Source organism: Pan paniscus, chromosome 1 (genome assembly GCF_029289425.2).
Source record: "Pan paniscus chromosome 1, NHGRI_mPanPan1-v2.0_pri, whole genome shotgun sequence".
NCBI classification, from domain to species: Eukaryota; Metazoa; Chordata; class Mammalia; order Primates; family Hominidae; genus Pan; species Pan paniscus.
Window position 1 is genome coordinate 47,084,259 of NC_073249.2, and position 20,248 is coordinate 47,104,506.

General features: G+C 47.0%; 1 protein-coding gene across 10 annotated transcripts in view; it reads right to left on the reverse strand.

Moving 5' to 3' along the window:
* Positions 1 to 20,248, reverse strand: part of LGR6 (leucine rich repeat containing G protein-coupled receptor 6) — a 127,932-nt gene that overhangs the window by 21,483 nt on the left and 86,201 nt on the right. For 6 of the 10 annotated variants that reach the window (XM_055109656.2, XM_055109672.2, XM_034943614.3 and 3 more), the window contains one exon: positions 736 to 804. In XM_055109656.2, coding sequence (XP_054965631.1) covers positions 736 to 804 — 69 coding nt within the window. Of the gene's footprint in view, positions 1 to 735; positions 805 to 17,427; positions 17,500 to 20,248 lie in introns of all 10 variants that reach the window. The other 4 variants (XM_055109655.2, XM_034943608.3, XM_055109674.2 and 1 more) reach the window with 1 other exon arrangement.

A 20,248-nucleotide genomic window follows, 5' to 3' on the forward strand; every position in this document is an offset into this window, starting at 1 on the left:
CCCATCACTGTCGCCTCAATCCCGGTCATCCTTTAAGGATCATCTCAGGATTAGTCCACAATGATCTTTCCACGTTACTCTGGACTCCCACCGCTGTTTTAGCTAATACTCTGCAAGTTATGGTTGAAGTTATATACCATTTTGTCCTGCTCCCTGTTTTACCTATGTTACTTTGTGTCTTCAATGAGGCTGAAGGATGCTTGGGGAGGGCCATGTCAATCTGACCCTTTGTTTGTGTTTATCACTAAACACAGTGCAGGGTACATTGGGTGCTCAGCGAATGCTGAAATAAAATAATAAATGGTGGCTTTGGGGAACCAGAGACAACTTCTCAGTACCCCTGGGGACAAGGTGCTGAGGAGTGATCCTGTAAACCAGTTCTCAGTTCCTTTCCTCATTCTTCTCTGGACACATCCCAACCAAGGCAACGGCAGTGCCAGGCCCAGGCTAATAGTAGGTGGCTTGTGCCATGGGTTTTCCCAGGCTGGAAGGCCCCAGGGCCATTTCTGCTATTGACACAACCCCAGGAAGTGCCTGACACCAAGCTAATGAGGCCTGGGACTACTTAGAGCTGCACTGGGGCTTGGGGAGCCGGGGCGGGAGGGTGGGGGACAGCTACATCTTTTATAAGGACCATGGGAGGTGAGGAGGTAAGAGCATGAGGCAGCTCAGGCTGGCTTCGGCCCCTGCCCTTGGGACAGAAGGACACCCACAGAAACCAAAAGAGGCGCTTACAGTTCCTGCAGTCTGCCCAGGGTCCGGATGGCCACAGGGAACTCCTGCAGCTCGTTATAATTCAGGTCTCTGGAACAGAAAGCAGAGCAGTCATTAGAGCAAAGGCTTAATGGGGCATGTCAGGGTCCCTGAGAAATGGAAACTTGGCTCTGGGCTTAGCCAGGGAGATGGGTTTTCCAATCTGTTGGATCCAGCGGCCAATGTCTGGAAACACATTTTTGGAATGTTCGTGCTCCAATCCTATTCCACAAATCCTCAGGCGTGGAATCTTCCTGGCTGCAGAACTGTTCTGAGGGGGGAGACATACTTCAGGGGTGCAGATACCTGGAACCATCTCCCTCAGAATAGACCCTGCCAACTGAAGAAAGCATCTCAAGCCTTTGGAGACATCAGAGGAGTGGAGGAAGGGGGGAAGTGGGTGATCGTTAACATCTTATAACCAGCACTAGGGATTCCAGAAGGTTCCTCAGGTGACCACTGTGGTCTCCATCTGTGGTCTTGCTGTTATCCTCTATAAAAATGGGGAGTGTTTCTTCTCTTTGGGTGAAGGCACAACAGCTATTTTCTCTTACACTTTTCTGTACTTTCCAATTTTTTTTTTGCAATGAGCATATATCACATGTATAATCAGAAAATTATAAAGGTAATTTTTAAAAGGGGTAGCAACCCAAGTTGGCAAGAATGTGGGAAAACAAGCATCCTGATAAATTATTAGTGGGAATTTAAATGTGTACAACCCTTTAGAAACTATTTGATAACATCTTTTCAAATTAAAAGATTCATACCCAGGCACTCCAAGTCTAGGAATGTGTAAGGATAAGCATAAGGATGCTCAGAACAGCACTGCTTAGGCACCAGGGGCAAAATATTGACCCATAAGTGACCACAGCTTCACTCCATCAACTCTTTTAAGGAAACTTCTGTGTCCGTGCCTTTTGTGGAGATGACAGGGCAAGAGAAGCAAGAGAAATGGAAGAGGCCGAGGGCAACTTTTATTTTCATCAGAAAAGATTTAGAATTGCCTGTGACAAATAGAAAAGAGCCCCAAAGGCAGGGGAGCCCCGGGGAAAGAGGTGAGCATTGGAGTTTTGAGGGAGATAGTACAGAGTGACTGGGAAGTAGAGAGTAAGAACTACAGGGTACTTCTAGAAAGTTGTACTCCCTGTTACGTAATGAGATCGCCTATCATCGAAGAGCTTCCAAAATTTTAAAGTTGGCTTTCATTTTACTCAGTAGTCAACGACTTAGCCCCATGTGGAAATGTGACTGATTTGGGGGTGTCTTAATGCCTCTTGGATCCTGTTTCTGGGGTCCTGGGGTTTGGCAATAGGTTGGGGGAAGACTTAGTTACAGCATCCCTCCCTAGCCTCCCAGGATGACCCCAGCCCACCTTCTCAGCCTTTTAAAGCCACCCCTGCCCTGACAACCTTCATGGTTGTCCATCCAAGCCAGGGCAGGGGGACCACATGGAGGCCCTTTAATTACAGAGTGACTTGGCAGGGTTTTGTGGATAAATACCATGTTAACATGGAGATAATGACAGGCTCCTCTGCGTGGCAGGGTCATTACACTTAATAGTCCACAGGTAGAGCCAGGAACCCAGCCCAAGGGCCAGAGGGGCAGTGACAAGCGTCTGGCAGCCAGTGAGCCGGATAATTGTCACACACACACACACACACACACACACTAATTACCCAATTACCCTCAGACTGCCCTGGTGATCTTGGGTAATTACAGTAGAAAATCCCTTCTGCTTTGCTTCTCTCTGCTCCGTTCTCTAGTGAGTCAGATACCTTTGCCTCTCATGCGTCAAACCTTGTTGATTTGCTCACAGAGAGGCTCCCACAGGCTGTGTGAAGGATGTGGTCAGGCGGAGGCCAGGATGTGTGCTAAGCACTTTGACTAAAACCAGAGGTATTGGAGTTGGAAACAGGGAGGAATTTTCAAACTGTGGAGTTCCTGGAGTTCTACCAGGGGCTACAGAAAATGCCTAGAAAACCAGACTGGGAGAATTGAGGATGGCAGCAGGGATGAAAGCAATGGCCTCTCTTTTTGGTCTTAAATTGTATACATGATTCATTCTCATATCTCAGGTTCCAAAAGCAGGTGTTCCCCTTCATCTTGGCTCAGCTCAATCAGGAATTCTCCATTGTTGCAAGAGAACTAGATTTCCCATAAATGACATGGAAGTATCTTTATTGAAAAGTCTTTTTTTTTTTTTTTTTGAGATGGAGTCTTGCTCTGTCGCCTGGGCTGGAGTGCAGTGGCGTGATCTCGGCTCACTGCAACCTCTGCCTCCCAGGTTCGAGCGATTCTCCTGCCTCAGCCTCCTGAGTAGCTGGGATTACAGGCGTGTGCCACCACACTGGACTAATTTTTGTATTTTTAGTAGAGATGGGGTTTCACCATGTTGCTCAGGCTGGTCTCAAACTCCTGACCTCAGGTGATCTGCCCACCTCGGCCACCCAAAGTGCTGGGATTACAGGCATGAGCCACCGTGCCCAGCTGAAAAGTCTTAATATTGCATTATTATCTCAAACACAAAGTATTGCATTGATCTGGCTTCAGAGACTTTGCTTGCTATTCCATAGGCCTAGCATGCTCTTCCCCAAATACTTCTATGGTTTACTCACTTCATTCAGGTCTCTGCACAAATTATACCTCATCAGAGAGCCCTTCTCTGACTACTCTATCTAAAATAGCATATCCTCTCATTTGCTATTCCCTTATCCAGTGTGGTAGATTAAAAGTGATCACAAATCCTTTGCAGCTTCTCCTCTCAAGATGTGACATCTACCTTGGGCTGGGATGGCCTTGTGACTGGCATGGTCCAGCAGAATGAAATGGAAGTGATATAGTGTGACTTGGTCCCTAATCACATGAGGCCTCACAGCCTCTGCCTTTGCTTTCTTGGAATGCTCCCACCACTATGTAAGAAATTCCAGACTAGACTCTTGAATGATGAGGGCCATGTGGATACAGAAGACCAGCCGACAACCAATACCAAGGCCCCAGACATATGAGTGGCCTCCCTAGACCTCCTAGACCTAGTTGAGCGTCCAGATGACTACAACCTCATGAATGAGCCCAGGGGATGGCTCCAGCAGAAGAACCAACCTGATGAGCCAGCAAAGCCATAATTCATGAAGAATAATAAAGTGATATTTTAAGCCACTAAATTTTGGGGTGATTTGTTATGTAGCAATATAGAATGAGACAGCTTCCGTTCTTTCTTCACAGAACTTAGTCACCTGACATAAATTTGTTTATTTTCTTTTCACCCAATTAGAATGAAAGCTTCTTGAAAATAGAAACATTGTTTCATATTCTAAACACCAGAACAATCCTGGCGCATAGCAGGAGCTCAACAAATACTTGATAGATGAAGCAATGAAGACGTCTAAATAAATTGATTAATGAAAACACTAATGGACTCTTAAGAGAATCTACAGTATTTGGGGGAACGTCCTTAAGATTTTGAGGTTGATGTTGCAAAAGGCACAAGATAGTCCTGAGTGGCTTGCCTGGGGCCACAGAGACCATGGGATGGTTTCATGTGACTTTGCTATCATTGAGTCCTTATACAGTTCACTGGACCCATGTCCAGGCAATCCATTGAGTAGTTCCAGCCCTCCTTGGCAGTTTCTGGTCAGGAATTTTGCAGGAGTGGCCTAACAGACAGTAGCAAAAGACATATGGTAAAAGGCATGTGAACTACAAGTCTATTTTTGTCGAGAAATGTGAAAGAATAAAAACTGTGCAAAAGTCAAAGAGAATGCTGCAAACTCCATGCCAATGAGGTGGCCGGAGTTTTCCCATTTGGACGTCTACACAGATTTTATGACCTGGGAAATTGCCAAAGTCCTGCTTCATATAGTACCATGTAGATGTAATCTGTGGCTCTAATTGTCCAGGGAACATGTCTTTGCAACTCTCTCCGCTCCTGATGGATTCAACTCAGTGCAATGAACATTTGTTGCCTCCTTGCAATACACAAAGAATTCTGCTGGGTAAAGTGGAAGGTAGAGAGATGGGTTTAAAAAAAAAACCCACTCCTATCTAGACAAATGCACAAGATAATGAAAGAGCATCTTTGACATGACTGTGGAGAGCACACGAAGCATCAGGACCTTCACAGACTGCAGTGATCACACAGAGCTGGAAAGACCATGAGGGCTTCATGGAAATGTGACATGTGTCATAGAACAGCAAGATTTCAATATGAAGGGATGAATGGATCAAGAAGAGAGAGCATGACTTAGAGGAAGTGAGTGCTGTGGAGTCGTGTTTGGAAAAGAGCAAGCAATATCGCTTGGTTGGAGCAAAGGGCAATACTTGGAGGTAATTCTAGAGGGCTCTCTCCTCTGGACTGCTATACACTTCTTATCTGCTGTCCCTGCCTCCAAGTCATCCATATGATAACATTGGTTGAGCACTGTCTGTGTGCCAGCCACTAAGTGTTTTGACTGAATAATCTCTTAATCCTCCCAACAGCCTCAAGAGGCAGTTACTACTATTATACCCATTTGACAGTTGAGGAAAGCGAGGCACAGAGAGATTAAATTAGTCACTCATATCACACAACTGATACCTGGCTGTGGCAGAGTCTACTGTCTGTAAGTAAAAATCTACTCTCTTTTTTCTCCATAGCTGCACTGACCAATACAATAGCCACTAGGCATGTGTGGCTATTTAAATTAACTACAAATAAATAAAATGTAAGATTTGGCTCTCAGTTTCACTAGCCACACTTCAAGTGCTCAGTAGCAACATGTGGCAAGCAACTATCATATAAGAACAGATGCAGAACATTTCCGTCAACCCAGAAAGTTCTACTGGGCAGTGCTAGCTTATCATAATAGGAAGAATGCCAGGAATGGAGCAAGAGTGGACTTCTCAGCCTCCTTCACAGTAGTTGTGTCAGAAGTGGTGCATACTATATCTAGTCCAGGATTTATAAAATAGACAACTTGTCTCCTCACTGGTCTCTCTACCCTTCCACCAGCTACAGGCCAAAAACAATGAGGCCCTGGAGGTGGCAAGCTCCCAAGAAGCCAGATCCCTGAGTCATCACATGGATGAGGCCACCTGCCAAGAAGACACACTCTCCTTAGACTGTTACATGATCCAGAAATAAACTTCTATTGTGTTTGTGCCATTATACATGTTTCAGTCTATATGTCACAGCCATTTAGCCTACCTGAACTAATTCGGTGTCACAGCCAGGATTTGAACCCTGGCAGTGTGAGTCTGAAGCCCACACTCTTAGCTACTACACATCTGCCGGAAAGATCTTTTTAAAATGCAAAACTGAGTCTGTCACTCTCCTGTTGAAAAATCTGGAAAGGCTTCCAGAACAAGGGCTTACAGACAAAATCCAAATCCCTTAATGGGCTCCGATGCCCTTAACTAATCCCTCAGTTTCATCTGCCATTTCAGCCCTTAATGGGTTGTGCCATTTTCACACCCTTGTGTAGCTACTTGCGCCCCTCATGCCCTCAGCCTGAAATACCCTTTCCCCACATCCTCAGCTGTTAAAATCCTAGTCATCCTTTGAAGTCCGGTTCAACTATACCTTTCTCCCTCAATCCAACCCAATCCCTGTAGTCAGAATGATTCACTCACTCTCTCGGAACTTTTCTGGGATTTTCGTCCTCTGCATGCATAGCATTACAATGTTAATGATAGAGGATAATCGTAATTACTATGTAATAGTCATGGTTCTAGTGATTTGCATATATTAATTCATTTAATTGCCATGCCAACCCTTTGAGGTAGGTACCATAATGGCCTCCATTTTGGAGATGAGAAACTGAGGCACAGAGGGAGATAATCACTTGACCACAGTTCCACAGCTAGTATTAGAAGGGCGGGGATTGAAGTCCAGGCAATCTGAGTCCAGAGTTGGGTTTTCTGCATGCATATTGTCTCCCCAATGAGACAGGAAGCTTGCTGAGGTTGGGAACCATATGGGTTCACTTTTGGATCTCCCACAGCCCAGGCACAAGGCCACACATGTGAATGTTCATTGTTGTAGATGATCATTTGAGTCCACTGTGCAGGGTCTCAAGATGGGGGCTCCTTTGGCCTTGGTAGCTGGCTGCTTCATGGCAGTGTCTTGGCCTTTGGGATTAGACTCTAACATGCAGACCAGGCTCAGTGTGTATCTTTCATTGCAGGATGGCTTATGATGCCCTAAACTTCAGCAGGAAAACTCATCCATGGCTTAATAGACTATTATCTTTAACAGCCCACAATCAGCCAGAAGCCCAGGAAGAGTTCATTGTTCTGTCTCCTGCTCCCGGGAGCTAGAAGCAGAGGGGGAAGGACTGAAGTTAAAGAGAAACCACTTCCAACTCCAGCCAGAGCTCAGTCTGGAAGCTGCAGCTGTCCATAGCTAAGACACCCCTTCATCTGCTCAACTGTTTCTAGCCAAATCTAATCAAAACAAATGGCAAATCCATGCAATCGGTAAAAGTAGCTGAGAAGGCAACCCCAGCCCTAAGCTGTTCAAGGACTCACATGCCTAATTTTCTCTTTTCCATCAGGCTGTGCAGAAATGGCCAACTTCAGAGATCTCTGAGGAGCCTCCCTGTAGATTCAGCTGTAGATTCAGACAACAGAGCTGGCAGGATTTTACAGTCATCCTGTCCAGTCCCTTCTTTTGCTTTTTATTTTTATTTTTTTGAGACAGAGTTTTGCTCCTGTTGCCCAGGCTGGAGAGCAATGGCGTGATCTCAGCTCACTACAACCTCCACCTCCTGGGTTCAAGTGATTCTCCTGCCTCAGCCTCCCAAGCAGCTGGGATTACAGGCATGCACCACCACACCCTTGTATTTTTAGTAGAGATGGGGTTTCTCCATGTTGGTCAGGCTGGTCTTGAACTCCTGACCTCAGGTGATCTGCCCACCTCAGCCTCCCAAAGTGCTGGGATTACAGGCGTGAGCCACTGCGCCCGGCCCCCCTTTTTTTTATTGATGAGGAAATGAGCTTGGAGAGAGGAGGTAAATTGCTGCAAGTCCCAGAGCCAGGACTCAAACTCAGGCCTCTTGGCTCCTGGTTTAAAACACTTTCCTATATTCTACACAGAGTTGGATCCTGGCTAGGCTCTAAATAGCAGGGCTAACAAAAAAATTTTAGGGAGAGAGGATAAATGGACGTGGAGGACTGGGCTTCTGCAGGAGTTTCTTTTGATGCTTATAAGCATGTCAAAGCCAAATAATTATGATTTGGAAGATAGATGTCTTTTTGTATGTTATCTGTGTTAGAGAGAGTTCTTGCCTTCTGTGCACCAACAGGATCATCTTGAACAAATCTCTTAATTTTCTTAGCTCATTTCTTCACCTGTAAATGGGACATACCCATTGCATACGATTGCTCTGTTCACCTGGTCCAGAGACTAGCACAGAGTAGATGTTCAAATAATGCCAATTCCTTTGACCTCTTCCTTTTACTAGACATAAGCTACTAGAACAGACACTTTCATTCTTTAGATACTACAAAAGTCAGCATGCAAGTTGGCCCATCCCCTTTTCATAGCAATTAAGAAAGATGAATATCATTAATTGGGTTTCCACTTACATTTTTATTCTCAAGGCTAACATTTGTGTTTATTACTGGATCACAGATAAGGGCACATGAGGGAATATGGGTGAGCCTAGCTCCCCAGTGTGAAATGCAAAACACAGAAATTTTGGATAGATTGTAAACTCTGAATTGCCTTTTATCTCCCAAAGGCCTGGAACAAAGGCAAGCTAGCACAATGAATACATGTCTTAATTGCTTTTCTCATACTGCAGACAGAGCCTCTGTCCTAAATATGACTCCACGTGCTTGGGGCAGATGACTGGGTGAGCCAGGAACCAACCAAAACTTTAAAACTAATAGTATTGTTTTACCTTCTAAACAATCTACATAAAAGGCCACCCATTAATAAATGCAGCAATGAGTAAAGCTGTCATTAGCTTCCATTGAGAGACACAGATACAACCTCCCTCCTTCCACCTACGTTCTCTTTCTTGCCAGAGAGAAAATTCAGAATCTACCTGAAGCAATAGCAGTGCTGATTTTAATGAAAATGACTGATCTCTGAGATTGAGATTACTTGTTGCCCTGCCCTAATGAAGCACCTGGAACCACAGAAACCTAGAATTAGAAGGGTGGTAAAAAGTAATAGTCCAACCTGCCCCCAAAGAGGAATCATCTCTGAGATTCCGGCCCAATTGGGGATCCAGTTTGTACTAGAACTATCTAAAGGGAAGGCACTCACTGACATGCTGGGTGTCTGGTGCTGTCACTGTTGGGCCACTCTGCAGATTAAGTAATCCTTCCTTACTGTCAGCTGGAGTGCCCATCTTCACTTCCCTGCTTGGCCCTCATCCTGTCAGCTGGAAGAGCATAAAATGTAATCTGCCTTCCAAAGATGATCATTGTACTGTATCCAAGGCTTGTCTTCAGTTCTTTGAATCACATTTTGTGACACTTCATATTCTCACCACCCTCCCCAGGAGAGCCTTTGCCACGCTTAAGATATGGCACCCAGAACAGGATCCATCAGACCTCTGGATGCAATCAGACCTCTGTAGGCAACATCCTTCTCACCTGGATGTTTGGGGCCCGTTAATGCAGGCGACCTGAAGGCTCTGAGGTGTTCCTGACCACAGCAGAATGTGGCCCGATAATCTTTCCCAGAGACTTGGACCTGTTGGTCAAAAGCTGGGGTCTTGCAGTTCTGAACAACTGGCTTATGGGAAGGTGATCTGGACCAAAGGGAGGGCCAAGGGACCATCCTCGTGGGTTCAGTCCATATCCAGGCCATTTCTCCAAGACAGCATGGGACACCTGTGCCAGCTCCTGGGCTGTGAGAGGACTGACTAGAGGATACTTACATCTAGGGCGCAGAGGAGAGGTCTGGGCTAGAGACTGCATATCTTGGAGTACAGATGTGACTGCAGCTGGGAACAACCTTAGATGTTAGACGGTCCAATGCCTCCCAGTACAGATGGGGAAACTGAAGCCCAGAGAGGATAAAGATTTGCCAGGAGCCATAAATCTATTTGTTGAAATATTTGTTCACCAAACATTTATTGAGTACCTTCCCTGTGCCTGGCACTGGGTCAAGTGCTGCAAAGACAAAAGTGAACAAAACTCATGGAGCGGTAGGAGGCAGGCAATTAAGTGAGTAAATACATTATTAGGATATCAGATTGCGGTGTGTGCTATGGAAAAAAATTAAGTAGAAAATGGAGAGTGCTGGGAATGGAGGTTGCAAAGTGGTGACCAGGGAGGATACTTAAAAGGTGACATTTGAGCAAAGTCCTGGAGGAGGTGAGGAAGTAAACCATGTGGATAATGGTGGAAAGAACATTCCAGACAAATGGAAAAGGCTTGATGCAGGAACAAAAGTAGTATATTCAAGGAGGCCATCGTGCCTGGACTAGATTGAGGAGGGGGTGACACCAGAGAGGCAGCAAGGGGCCACAGCATCTGAGGCCTTGTAGACCAGTACAGAATGTTGGCTTTTTTTTTTTCTGGAGTATGATGAGGAATCACTGGAGGGTTTGGAACAGAAAAGTAACATGACCTGATTTGTATATTAAAATAGTCACTCTGGTTGTTGTGTTGAAAACAGATTGTAGGATGACAAGAATGAAAGCAGAGTGACCAGATAGAAGGCCACTGCAATAACCCAGGTGAGAGAAGGATGGCGGCTTGGAGCATCGTGGTAGCAGTGGAAGGGGTGAGAAGTGGTCAGATTCTTAATATAGTTGGAAGACGGGGCCCATGGAGTTTGCTGACAGCTTGGATGTGGGATGTGAGAGAAAGAGAGTTGTTTTGGATGACTCCAAGGTTTGGGCCTGAGTAACAGCAGGAGTAAAGCTGCCATCACTGAGCTGGGGAAGACTTCTGGTGGGATGGGTTCAGGGAAAGACTCCGGGGTTTAGTCTGGAAGTCTGGATATTTGTTAGATATCCAGTGAGCATGTTAAGAAGGCCTTTGAATATTTAAGTCTGGAGTTCAGGAGATAGGTCTGGGCTGGAGTAATCAGCAAACATACAAGACCAGATGAGAACATGGAGGGAGAGAAGCGTAAACAGAACTTGAGCCTTGGGAGAACTTGAGCCTTGGGACATGCCAAGGTTAAGGGGTTAGGGTGATGAGGTCAGAAATGCTGGTAACAGTGCATTCATGTTAAGTTTAAAAGAACTCAAGACTTCTGATCTAGAACCCTTTAGTCTCTGTGATAGCAGGGACTACACTTTGTTGTTCATAAATGTTTTACCAGTGCCTATAATGGTGGCCTGGCATATACTAAAAACTTAATAAATATTTATGGAATGAGTGAATATAAAGAAACAGAAGAAAAGAGAGTGGTAATCTTTAATTCTTACCAGCTCCTCCTTCCTACAGATATGGGAGGGCCAGACCTGAACTTTGTTTCCTCTCCATTACATCTACTACGGAACCTGTGGGCCAAGCTTCCCACCCCCCTTAACCTCTCTTCCTCTCCATTCCAGACCAGCTGGCTGGGGTGCCTGAGCAGTCGGCAGAGGGGGTAGAGTTCACAGCGGAAGTTTTGTCCCCATTGCCGGCAGGGGAGGGAGAGGCAGCAATGACAGGAGCAGTGACCTTGGCTACCCCCCACACCAGGGCAATGGGAAAAGGAATGTTGTGCTGGGAAGAACTATTAATAACTCGTCACGGTCACAGAACGCAACACAAACTCATTGGGCAGCTCAATTTTCTGCCTGTTTAAAGTGATTAGTGGTTCTGCGGGGGAAGCCAGAAAAAAAAAGTTTTATATGGAACAATAAATTCCTCTATTAGCCACAAAACCCTACAAATTTGCAGCTAATAAACCCACAAATGTAAGATGATTAAGAACTGGCGAGGAAAGAGAGTTCCTTGATTCTTAGCCTCAAGAGGCAGTGTGGTCTGATGGGCTGACGCTGGGCCAAAGGCAGAGAAACCCAAGTTAAAATCCTGGCTCTTAATTAGCTGGGTGTCCTTGGGCAAGTCATCCACCTTCTGTCTCAGTTTCCCCATGTGTAACATGAGGATACACAATTCCTGCCTTGTCTTTCTCAACAAGTGATTGGGGGATAAATAAGATATGAGACAAGACAGCCTTTCAGAAAAAAAATATTTCTAATTCTCTTAACTGCAGGGAATTATTTGCCCAGTGACTAGTGGGATGATCAGCTCTTACCTTGAGATATGAAGGCAAATTTGCGAGATTCATCTGGACCCCTGCCCCAACCTATTAGCCTGTCCCCAGAGGGCTCTGTCATGGAGCCCGCCAGGATAGCTGTAGAGTGGGTTGAATTATATGTAGCCCCCAAAAGATATGTCCAAACCTGGTACCTGTGAATGTGAGCTTATTTGGAAAGAGGGCCTCTGCAGAAGGAATTAAAAATCTCAAGATGAGATCATCCTTGGTTAACAGGGTGGGCCCCAAATCCAATGGCAAATGTTCTTACAAGAAGAGGAGACACACAGAGGAGACACACAGAAGAAAACAAAAAAGGCAACCTGAAGATAGAGTAAGAGATTGGAGTGATGGATCTACAAGTCAAGGATTGCCACCAGACACCAGAAGTGAGGTGAGAGGCATGGAATAGATTCCGCCTCAAACCCTCCAGAAGGCACCATCCCTGCTAACACCTTGATTTTGGACTTCTGACCTCTAGAACTGTGAGAGAATAAGTTGCTGTTTTTTTAAGCCACTAAATTTGTGATAATTTGTTATGGCAGCCACAGGAAATTAACACAGTAGTCATGCCTTGACTGCCTGGAAATTCCCATCCATCCTACAGAGGAGATGAGACACAGCATGGACCACTGTGAAATGACACTTCTGGGTAACATCCTCCCGGCCACCTTAGGACACATTCCATCCAACATTAAATGGGAGGACAGGAAAGGAAGCCAACATAAATCAAGCACCTATAATGTTCCAGGCACCACGTGAAGTCATCTCATTTAATGCGATCCTTGCCAACAATCTTCTCAATTGAAAACTATTATCCCCATTTTCTATTTGTGGAAATCGAGGCTCTTGAGAAGTCAGGTGACTTGCACCTGTCACATGCTGGTGGCAAAGCCAGGATTTGAATCTAAGTCTGCTAAGTCAAGATGAATCCTCATTCCACCCTGGGAAGAACCCTGAGCCCTGGGAGGACCTCGGTGGAAGTCCACCTGGTTTCCTGTCCCTGGCCAAAGGCTGACATCAGGGCCAGGAGTAACGGGTGGCCAGATACTCTCAGAACCAAGTCAGAGCCAGTTTCCTGTTGGCATTAGTGGTTTCAAAGACACACACAGAGAGGAACATTTTCTAGCTACAGTTGCTGTTGAAGTAAAAATGTTCTGTGGAAACAGATCACCAGAGCATCCATCACCAGAGGAGATTTGATGTGGAAGGTACAATTTTGTATTATAAGGCAGAATTCAATACATTTCTTCTTTGCCCTCTTCCTGTCCCAGGCCCCTGTTGAATGCTGGTCCTGATTTAGAGAGAGAGCTGGGGCCAGAAGATTTCTGTTCTCACTATGGCCCCAGGCTCTCCTCCAAAGGGAAGTGTCCAGCCAGCACAAGGCTCCAGTTGGGCCTGATTTGTTTAATGAGGTTATAACAAGGCCCAAGGAGCATCACCCAGGCCCAAGAGAGGTGAGACACTATTGTCCCCGGGTCCATCCTGGGCCCTGTCCCCTCCTGGGTTCTAGCTGAGATTCAGCCATCAAGTTCCCAGATCTAGAGCATGAGGGTGAGCCCTTTAGGATGCAATTGTGTTTGCTCGACCTTTTTTTTTCTTGCGAAGATTTTCAAAGATCATTAGCTGTCAGGCTAGACTAGCTCGTCATGGCCTCCAGGCACACATTTCCAAACACTGACCTAGGGTTTCAGGTCCTGAGACCTCCTGGGAAAACCTTCCTAGAAATGTTCTTCACCATGCTCTCTTATCTCTCAGCCTAGATACCTGGGAAGTCCTATGATTGATCTGACCTTGACGGAGCTAGTGCTAAATGAAGCAACGTATTACGAAGCAAGAGGTATGGTTTCTAGTGGTTTACCGTCACTTGCAAATTATAGTGACATGGGCAACTCACCCCCAAATACCTACATTTGGTCTGACCTGGTTAAGTGGAAATACTACTTCACAGTCTGGGGACTAGACCACCTCTGATTCTCAATTTCCCAGCAAGTTCGGGTCATCCTCATTGTGGAAGTAGGAAGGAGTTGTGGATGCAGGATGGAGCATGACCTGTCTGCTTCTGGCTGAGGTTTCTTGGCAAAGTCTGGAATGATGATGACTACATCAGGAGAAATGTCCTGGGAGCTTCCTTCCTACGAGGTCAGACTTTCCCAGAGGGCAACAAGGTTTCTGTAGGAAGGGGGTGGGGCGGGTGGAGTTGGCACGATTTGTTCTGCTAAACAAGAGAGAGGTCTTAACAGTGCCCATCCCCTGAACCCTGCCCAAATGACTTGGATTTGCTGGCTCTTTTGGAGTAAAAGAGAGCATGGTGTATGTCTCTCACACTTTCTCCCCATCTCTGAGGTAGCCCATTGTTCAGATGAAGGAAGTGAGGCTCACAGAGGTGAAGTTACTTCCTCTGGCTGACCCAGCTTGCAGGGGCAAAGCCAGGGTTGGAAGCCAAACAGCCTGGTCTCCAGAGCTGAGGGCATAACAGAGGGTGTGTTGCTGCAGGTGCATTTGTGATGGGCATTTCTGTGCTGTGCTGGGTTGTGGGGTGGGGCTGCCTACGTGGAGTGAGGGTCATGTAGGGCTTGAAACATGTGGCACGTGTGCTGCACGTGCACATGATTGGCTGTGCAGTTCCAGATGCCTGTGTGACCACGCGTGTGCATGCCCGCACCTGGCCCCTCCTCCCCAGGTGGTATGGCTGGGGGCCGCTTTCCCCACTTAGAGGAGTCTGCAGAGGAGCCAAACCACAGCTCCAGCCAAACCGCAGCTTGGGCCGCAGGGGTTTGATCTTCCCTCTGCTGCCGGAGATGAGAGAAGTCTAAGTGGCAGAGATTTACGGGGCCTGAGGGAGAAATACCCTTCCAGTGAGAAGCTCACATGAAAAGCTCCAGAGTAATAACTGAGACTGCAAAGCGTGCCAATTATGCAACAATTAAAAGGTTTGACTATCATTTCTTTCTCCTTTTATTCTCCCATCTACTCCTCCCCCTGCCACATCTGGCTGCCCCTGCAGGCTCCCCAGCAAATGCTCTGGGGAACAGAGGATAAAGAACACACTTTTCCCCTTTTTAATTGGAGATCAAAAGTTGGAAGAAGAACTCACCCCTCAAGGGCAGGAAGAAGGGGGTATTGTTGAGATGGAGGCCCTCAGAGGAGGGGATGGGAAAGGAGAAAGGAGTGTAGGGCAGGTTCCTATACAGCTTGTCAGGGTTTGTAAGAATTTTACACACATCATCCCACTTAATCCACAGGCCAACCCTGTAAGATTAGTTAACTATTACTGGCATTATGTTTCAGATTAGAAAACGGAGACTCACAGAGGCAAATGATTTTACCAAGGTCACACAGCTGATAGAAGTGGCACTGTACCCCAGGCTGTCTGATGCCAAGGGCTTTGCCACCAGGCTCCTAGCCTTGGCTTTCCCATTGGTAAAGTGGGTGCAGGCCCTGGGCTTTGTGTGATGGAATCAAGTGCTCCTATAGATGAAAGGTACAGTGGGCGCTTAGCGGCAGGATTGCTCTGTAATTCAGCCAGCATCAGCTGAGCCAAATGCCCTGCGCGGCAATCCAGTGGCTAATTGAGAAAGAATTAGGCAGTGTGCCCCAAAAGTGAAGAAACAGCTGCTAGTTGGCTTTTTAGAGGCGCCAACACATAGCCAGTGTATGTACCCCCTCCCCAACTGATTTCCCAGCAAAGCTAACAGCGCCCACACTCCAGGGCCCATGGCATTGGACTCCCTCCTGCCCTGCTCATCCATGGCAACTCCAAACACTGCCCTAAAAGCTCTTATATCTCCTGAGGGAAGGTGGCTGTGGGCACACAGGCTTTTGCAGGGTAATGACCACCATCTCTTACATCTAGGATTCCCCCAAACAGCTGGCACATAGCAGGCTCACACAGTTCACATTTGACCCAGACAAAAGAGGACAGCAGGCTCTCCCCCAGGGACTTTCATGTATGTTTTCTCATTAATGCACCCTAGATCTGCTCTGTCTCTAACTGAGGGAGTAACTCTGGGCAGGCCATGACACCTCCCTGGACATCAATTTTCTCAGATGTTGATTGAGTGGGCTAGACTGTCCAGAGTTAACTGCCCAGCTGTCTATGACAGCTAGAGAGGGAGGGACATGTAGCCCAAGTCACGCACAGTGGCAGGAAGAGGTTCCAATTTTCCTGCCTCCAGGCTAGGGCATGTCCCCCACACCTCAGTCCTCAGTCTTCTGGAGGGTGAGCATGCCGGCACAGCTGGGCTGGCTCTGCCATTTCTCCTGCTTCAGGCTGAGCCCAAGAAAGCAGCCACACTTCTGGGTCTTGTGCCCACAGGAAAAAAGAGTGGAGCTTGGGTCTCAGCCTCCCCATTACTTTTCCCTGCACCACCACAAATGCCATTAGCCCAGGCCTCCTGGGATAAGTTTTCCCAAATGGTTTTCCCCAGTACATTGCTTCCCAGATCACAGCTTGACTCAGCATTTTCTCCTCTGCTGCTTCGGATTCTTGAAAACCCCTCACGTCAGGAGTGATGTCCTGGGGTATATGTGGGAGGGGGTGGAGAATAAGGGGGGTTGGTTATGGAGGGCAAGGTGGAGCAAGTGGGGGGTAAGAGAAACTGTGACCATCCCCCTGACACCATGAGCTCTACCCCAACCTCAGTGGCTCATACTTGGTGACCTGGGGGTCCTTCTCTCCCCATCGACCCTCTCCGAGGCCTGTACCAGGTGGCCATGGCAGCCAGCTCCCTCATGGATGCTGAGGGACCCCAGCTGGCAGAAACGGCCACACTTAGAGAGCCCAGCCAGTTGTTTGCTCAAGTGGGGCCCACTCAGCCCACTGTGTGGGGACTGGCAGGACTCCACAGGAAATGATGGGAGGGTTTGGGTGTATTCTGACCTTAACTGAATTCCAGGATGATGATGTGTGAATAATATGGCTTTTTCAGAGTCAACAGCTTGGGTGCTTCTTATAGTAAGGCTAGAGTGCTCAATGGGCCATCTCCCCATTAATCATTTAGCTAGTTTGATCAATTGGCAAACAGTCCCAGCATTACTCTGCAGTATTACTCTTCCTTCTGTCAGCAGCCACCCTTACACAGATGTCAAAACTGCCATCAAGTCAGCCCCAGCCCCACCCCCATGCCTTCTATTCCCCGGGCTTCATATTTTAATTCCTTGAGCTTCTTGCAGTTCCCATTGCTGTCCAGAATTTTCATTATTTTGGTGGTCTCTGCCCGCAGGGAGATCCCAGGTTCCTACTCCCTGGGCCATTCTGAACTCCCAGAGGGCACATTCTGACCACCTGAAGGAGGAAGAAATTCATTCTCAGTGATATTCCAGAGAAAGTGCCAGGGAGGGGCATGTGGGTAAACAAGCCCGGGGCCAGACCCCAGCATCCCAGGACTGCTGGCTCTTCCCTCTGTGTGCTCCCTCCACTCCAGGACTCCAGGCTTTCATCACCAGGCAGGACAGAGTTTGACCAAGACCTCAAAACTCACAGTGTCTCCAGATTGTGCAGCCCCTCGAAGCTGTGGGTCCCCAGATGCTGGATGCGGTTGTTATGCAAATGCCTGCACGGGAAGGAAAGACGCATCAGAATGGGTGCCCACGGCACTGGGGCCAGGGGATGGAAGAGCACATGGTGGCATGAATGGGAAAGTGTAGGCAGAAGCATGGACAGAATGACCCTAATGGTCCATCCGTTTGTTTCCAGGAACAAACTGACTGGCCAAGACTGACTTCTGAAGCCACAATCTCCAAGGCTGGATTGACCACAGGCTACCCCATATTGATTTCCTATTAAAGGAAAAAGGGAGAGGAGAGCCTCAGGCCAAGGCTAAAGCAAGTTCCCCCTAAGCTCTAGAAGACAGGTCTGATGTCAGAGGGGCTCAAGTCTGAGGCTTCTTCTATGGCTGGGCTCCCCAGGACCCAGTCTGCCTGACTCAGTGGCCAGACGTACTTATGGGAGCCAACAGCAAACCACTGCAGTCAACATATAATTAAAGGCGAAGCTTTCTGTTACAACTGGAGAGAGCTACAGACACACTCAGAGAACAGGCAGATTGGTGAGGCCAGAGGAATCAAGGCAGGCTTTATAGAGGTGGTGATCCAGAGCAGGGCCTTGAAGGACAGGTGAACTGAACAAGCAGAAGGAAGGGCATTCCAGGCAAAGGGGGACCCGAAGTGATGCAGCTTGAACAACTGGACAGAGCTATCCAAGCATAAGCCGGAAAAAAACAACATTACATGGAAATTATGAAAACATACAACAGGGAAACAGAAAGCAAGAAGAAAGAGGATGCAAAAGACAGGCAAAGTTTCAAGCCTAGAAGAAAAGATGACTAATGAACCAGGAACACAAGGAAATTTATCACAGTAGCCTTCTGCTACAAAACAATCCAATAAAACAATATTTCAAAGATGAATGTTCTTAAGTGAAAGGAAAAATGACACAGTAGATTGAGGAAATAAGTTGAGGACCAACACTACATCACTTGAAAAAATGAGTCAATAAATTTAAAACAAGGGACAGTGCAGACACTGCTAAAAATTGAATTGGTGTCGGAGAGAAAACCTGAGATAATCATGGTGACTATGGTTGAATGAGACAAAAATGTTAAAACAAAAACTAAATGCTGAAGACATAAAGATGATTTAACACAAACATAATTGATGTTTCTGGAGCAGAGAATCCAAAAATGAGACTGAAGATGTATTCAAAGACATAACACAAAAGAAATCTCTAAGATGATGAAAGAATGGAAGCTGCAGCTCAAAAGCATACATTGTTCCAGGATAATTAGATACTGACTATTCCATACTGTGACATATCCTAGTTAAACTATTAAATTCAAGAATTTAAAAACATCTTCAGGCAAAAGAAGGAAATCACTGACAAGGGGAAGAAAATCAGGCTGGCCTCCAAGATGTTGTTCAAATATAAAGGCAATGGGCAGGCCTCACCCAACATAGATGGGTAAGGACGGGACTCCTGCGAGCCTGGGGATTTAAAGCTTCTGTCTGTCTTCCCCATCCTTACCCACCTGCTCCATGAGGTTCCGTTTCAGGAGACAGACTCCTGTCCCCAGGGAGCTTCTGATCCAAAGGGGAAAACACTGCCTTCTGGGAGTGATCTCCCCTTACTGAGGAGTTTTAATTTTTCCCATTTCCTTCACACCTATAAACCAATTGTCATCAAACTCTATCATTCTTCTTACCTGCTGTTGAACTCCTGTCTCCATTTTCCACCCCCTTCTGCCTCCCCCAGTATCTCAGGTCCAGACCATCTCAGCTAAACATCCAGCTCCAGGCCTCCAATTCCCTCCCCTAAACCACTCATTCAACCCTGGTGTCTTGGGCACCCCAAATGGTCCAGTCTGGGAGAGGTGTTGAGGTATATAGTCCAGATAAAGAGACAAGATTACACACATGACACCACTGCTGTCCAACTACGTGCTACCTAAGGGTCCTGTTGGTGCCAGAGCAGTGGTGAGGGAGATTCCACATGTGGCAGAGCAGCCCGATGATGAAAGCTCAGGGTTGGGGTTGAAGAGAAGCCCCTTCTCCTCCACCCTGCTTGCCTGCTCACACCTCCAGCCAGGCCCCTGTACAACACTTGATTTTAACCAAATATCTTTTTTGCTTCCCATCATATCCAGTCTTCCTTACCTTCCTCTTGGGCCTTCCTACAGCTCATCCTGTAGTCCCTGGACAGCATTCCCCAGCCTCCTGTCCACTTCACAGGTCACCTCCTGCTAGAAGCCTCTCTCCTCCATCCCATGAGTTGGAGGCAGGTGAAGGATGAAGGGGTAATGTTTCTAACCTCTCCCCATGCAAAGGGACCAGTTTTTCTCTATCAGCTTTGCTCCCGCACCAGTAGGTTTTCTTTCCTTAGTCCCTTGTCCCTCCTTGTCCTCAGTGGGCCTTCCCCTCAATCTCTCCTAGATCTATAACAGGCCTGACTTATAGGCCAATTCCTTGGCTCCCACCCAAACCTTGGAGTCACCCATGACTCCCCTTCTTCTTGGTCTTCTACCCTCTGAAAATCTCTCAATCAGGTCAATTCTTCCTTCAAAACAGCCCTCACAGTCATGCCTTCCCTTCCATCCCTTCTGCCACCTCCTTAAACTACTGGACTTTGATACCAAGAACCTCTGAACTGACCTTCCTGTCTCCAGTCTGCCTCGGTTCCAATCCAGCCTTCAAATTAATCTTCCTAAAATACTCCCTTTTAACCCTTGCCTGAAAACCTTCAAGCTTCCCTCCCACACGGGCAGAGAGAAGCCAAGCTCTCTGTTCTGACGTTGAAAGTCCTGACAT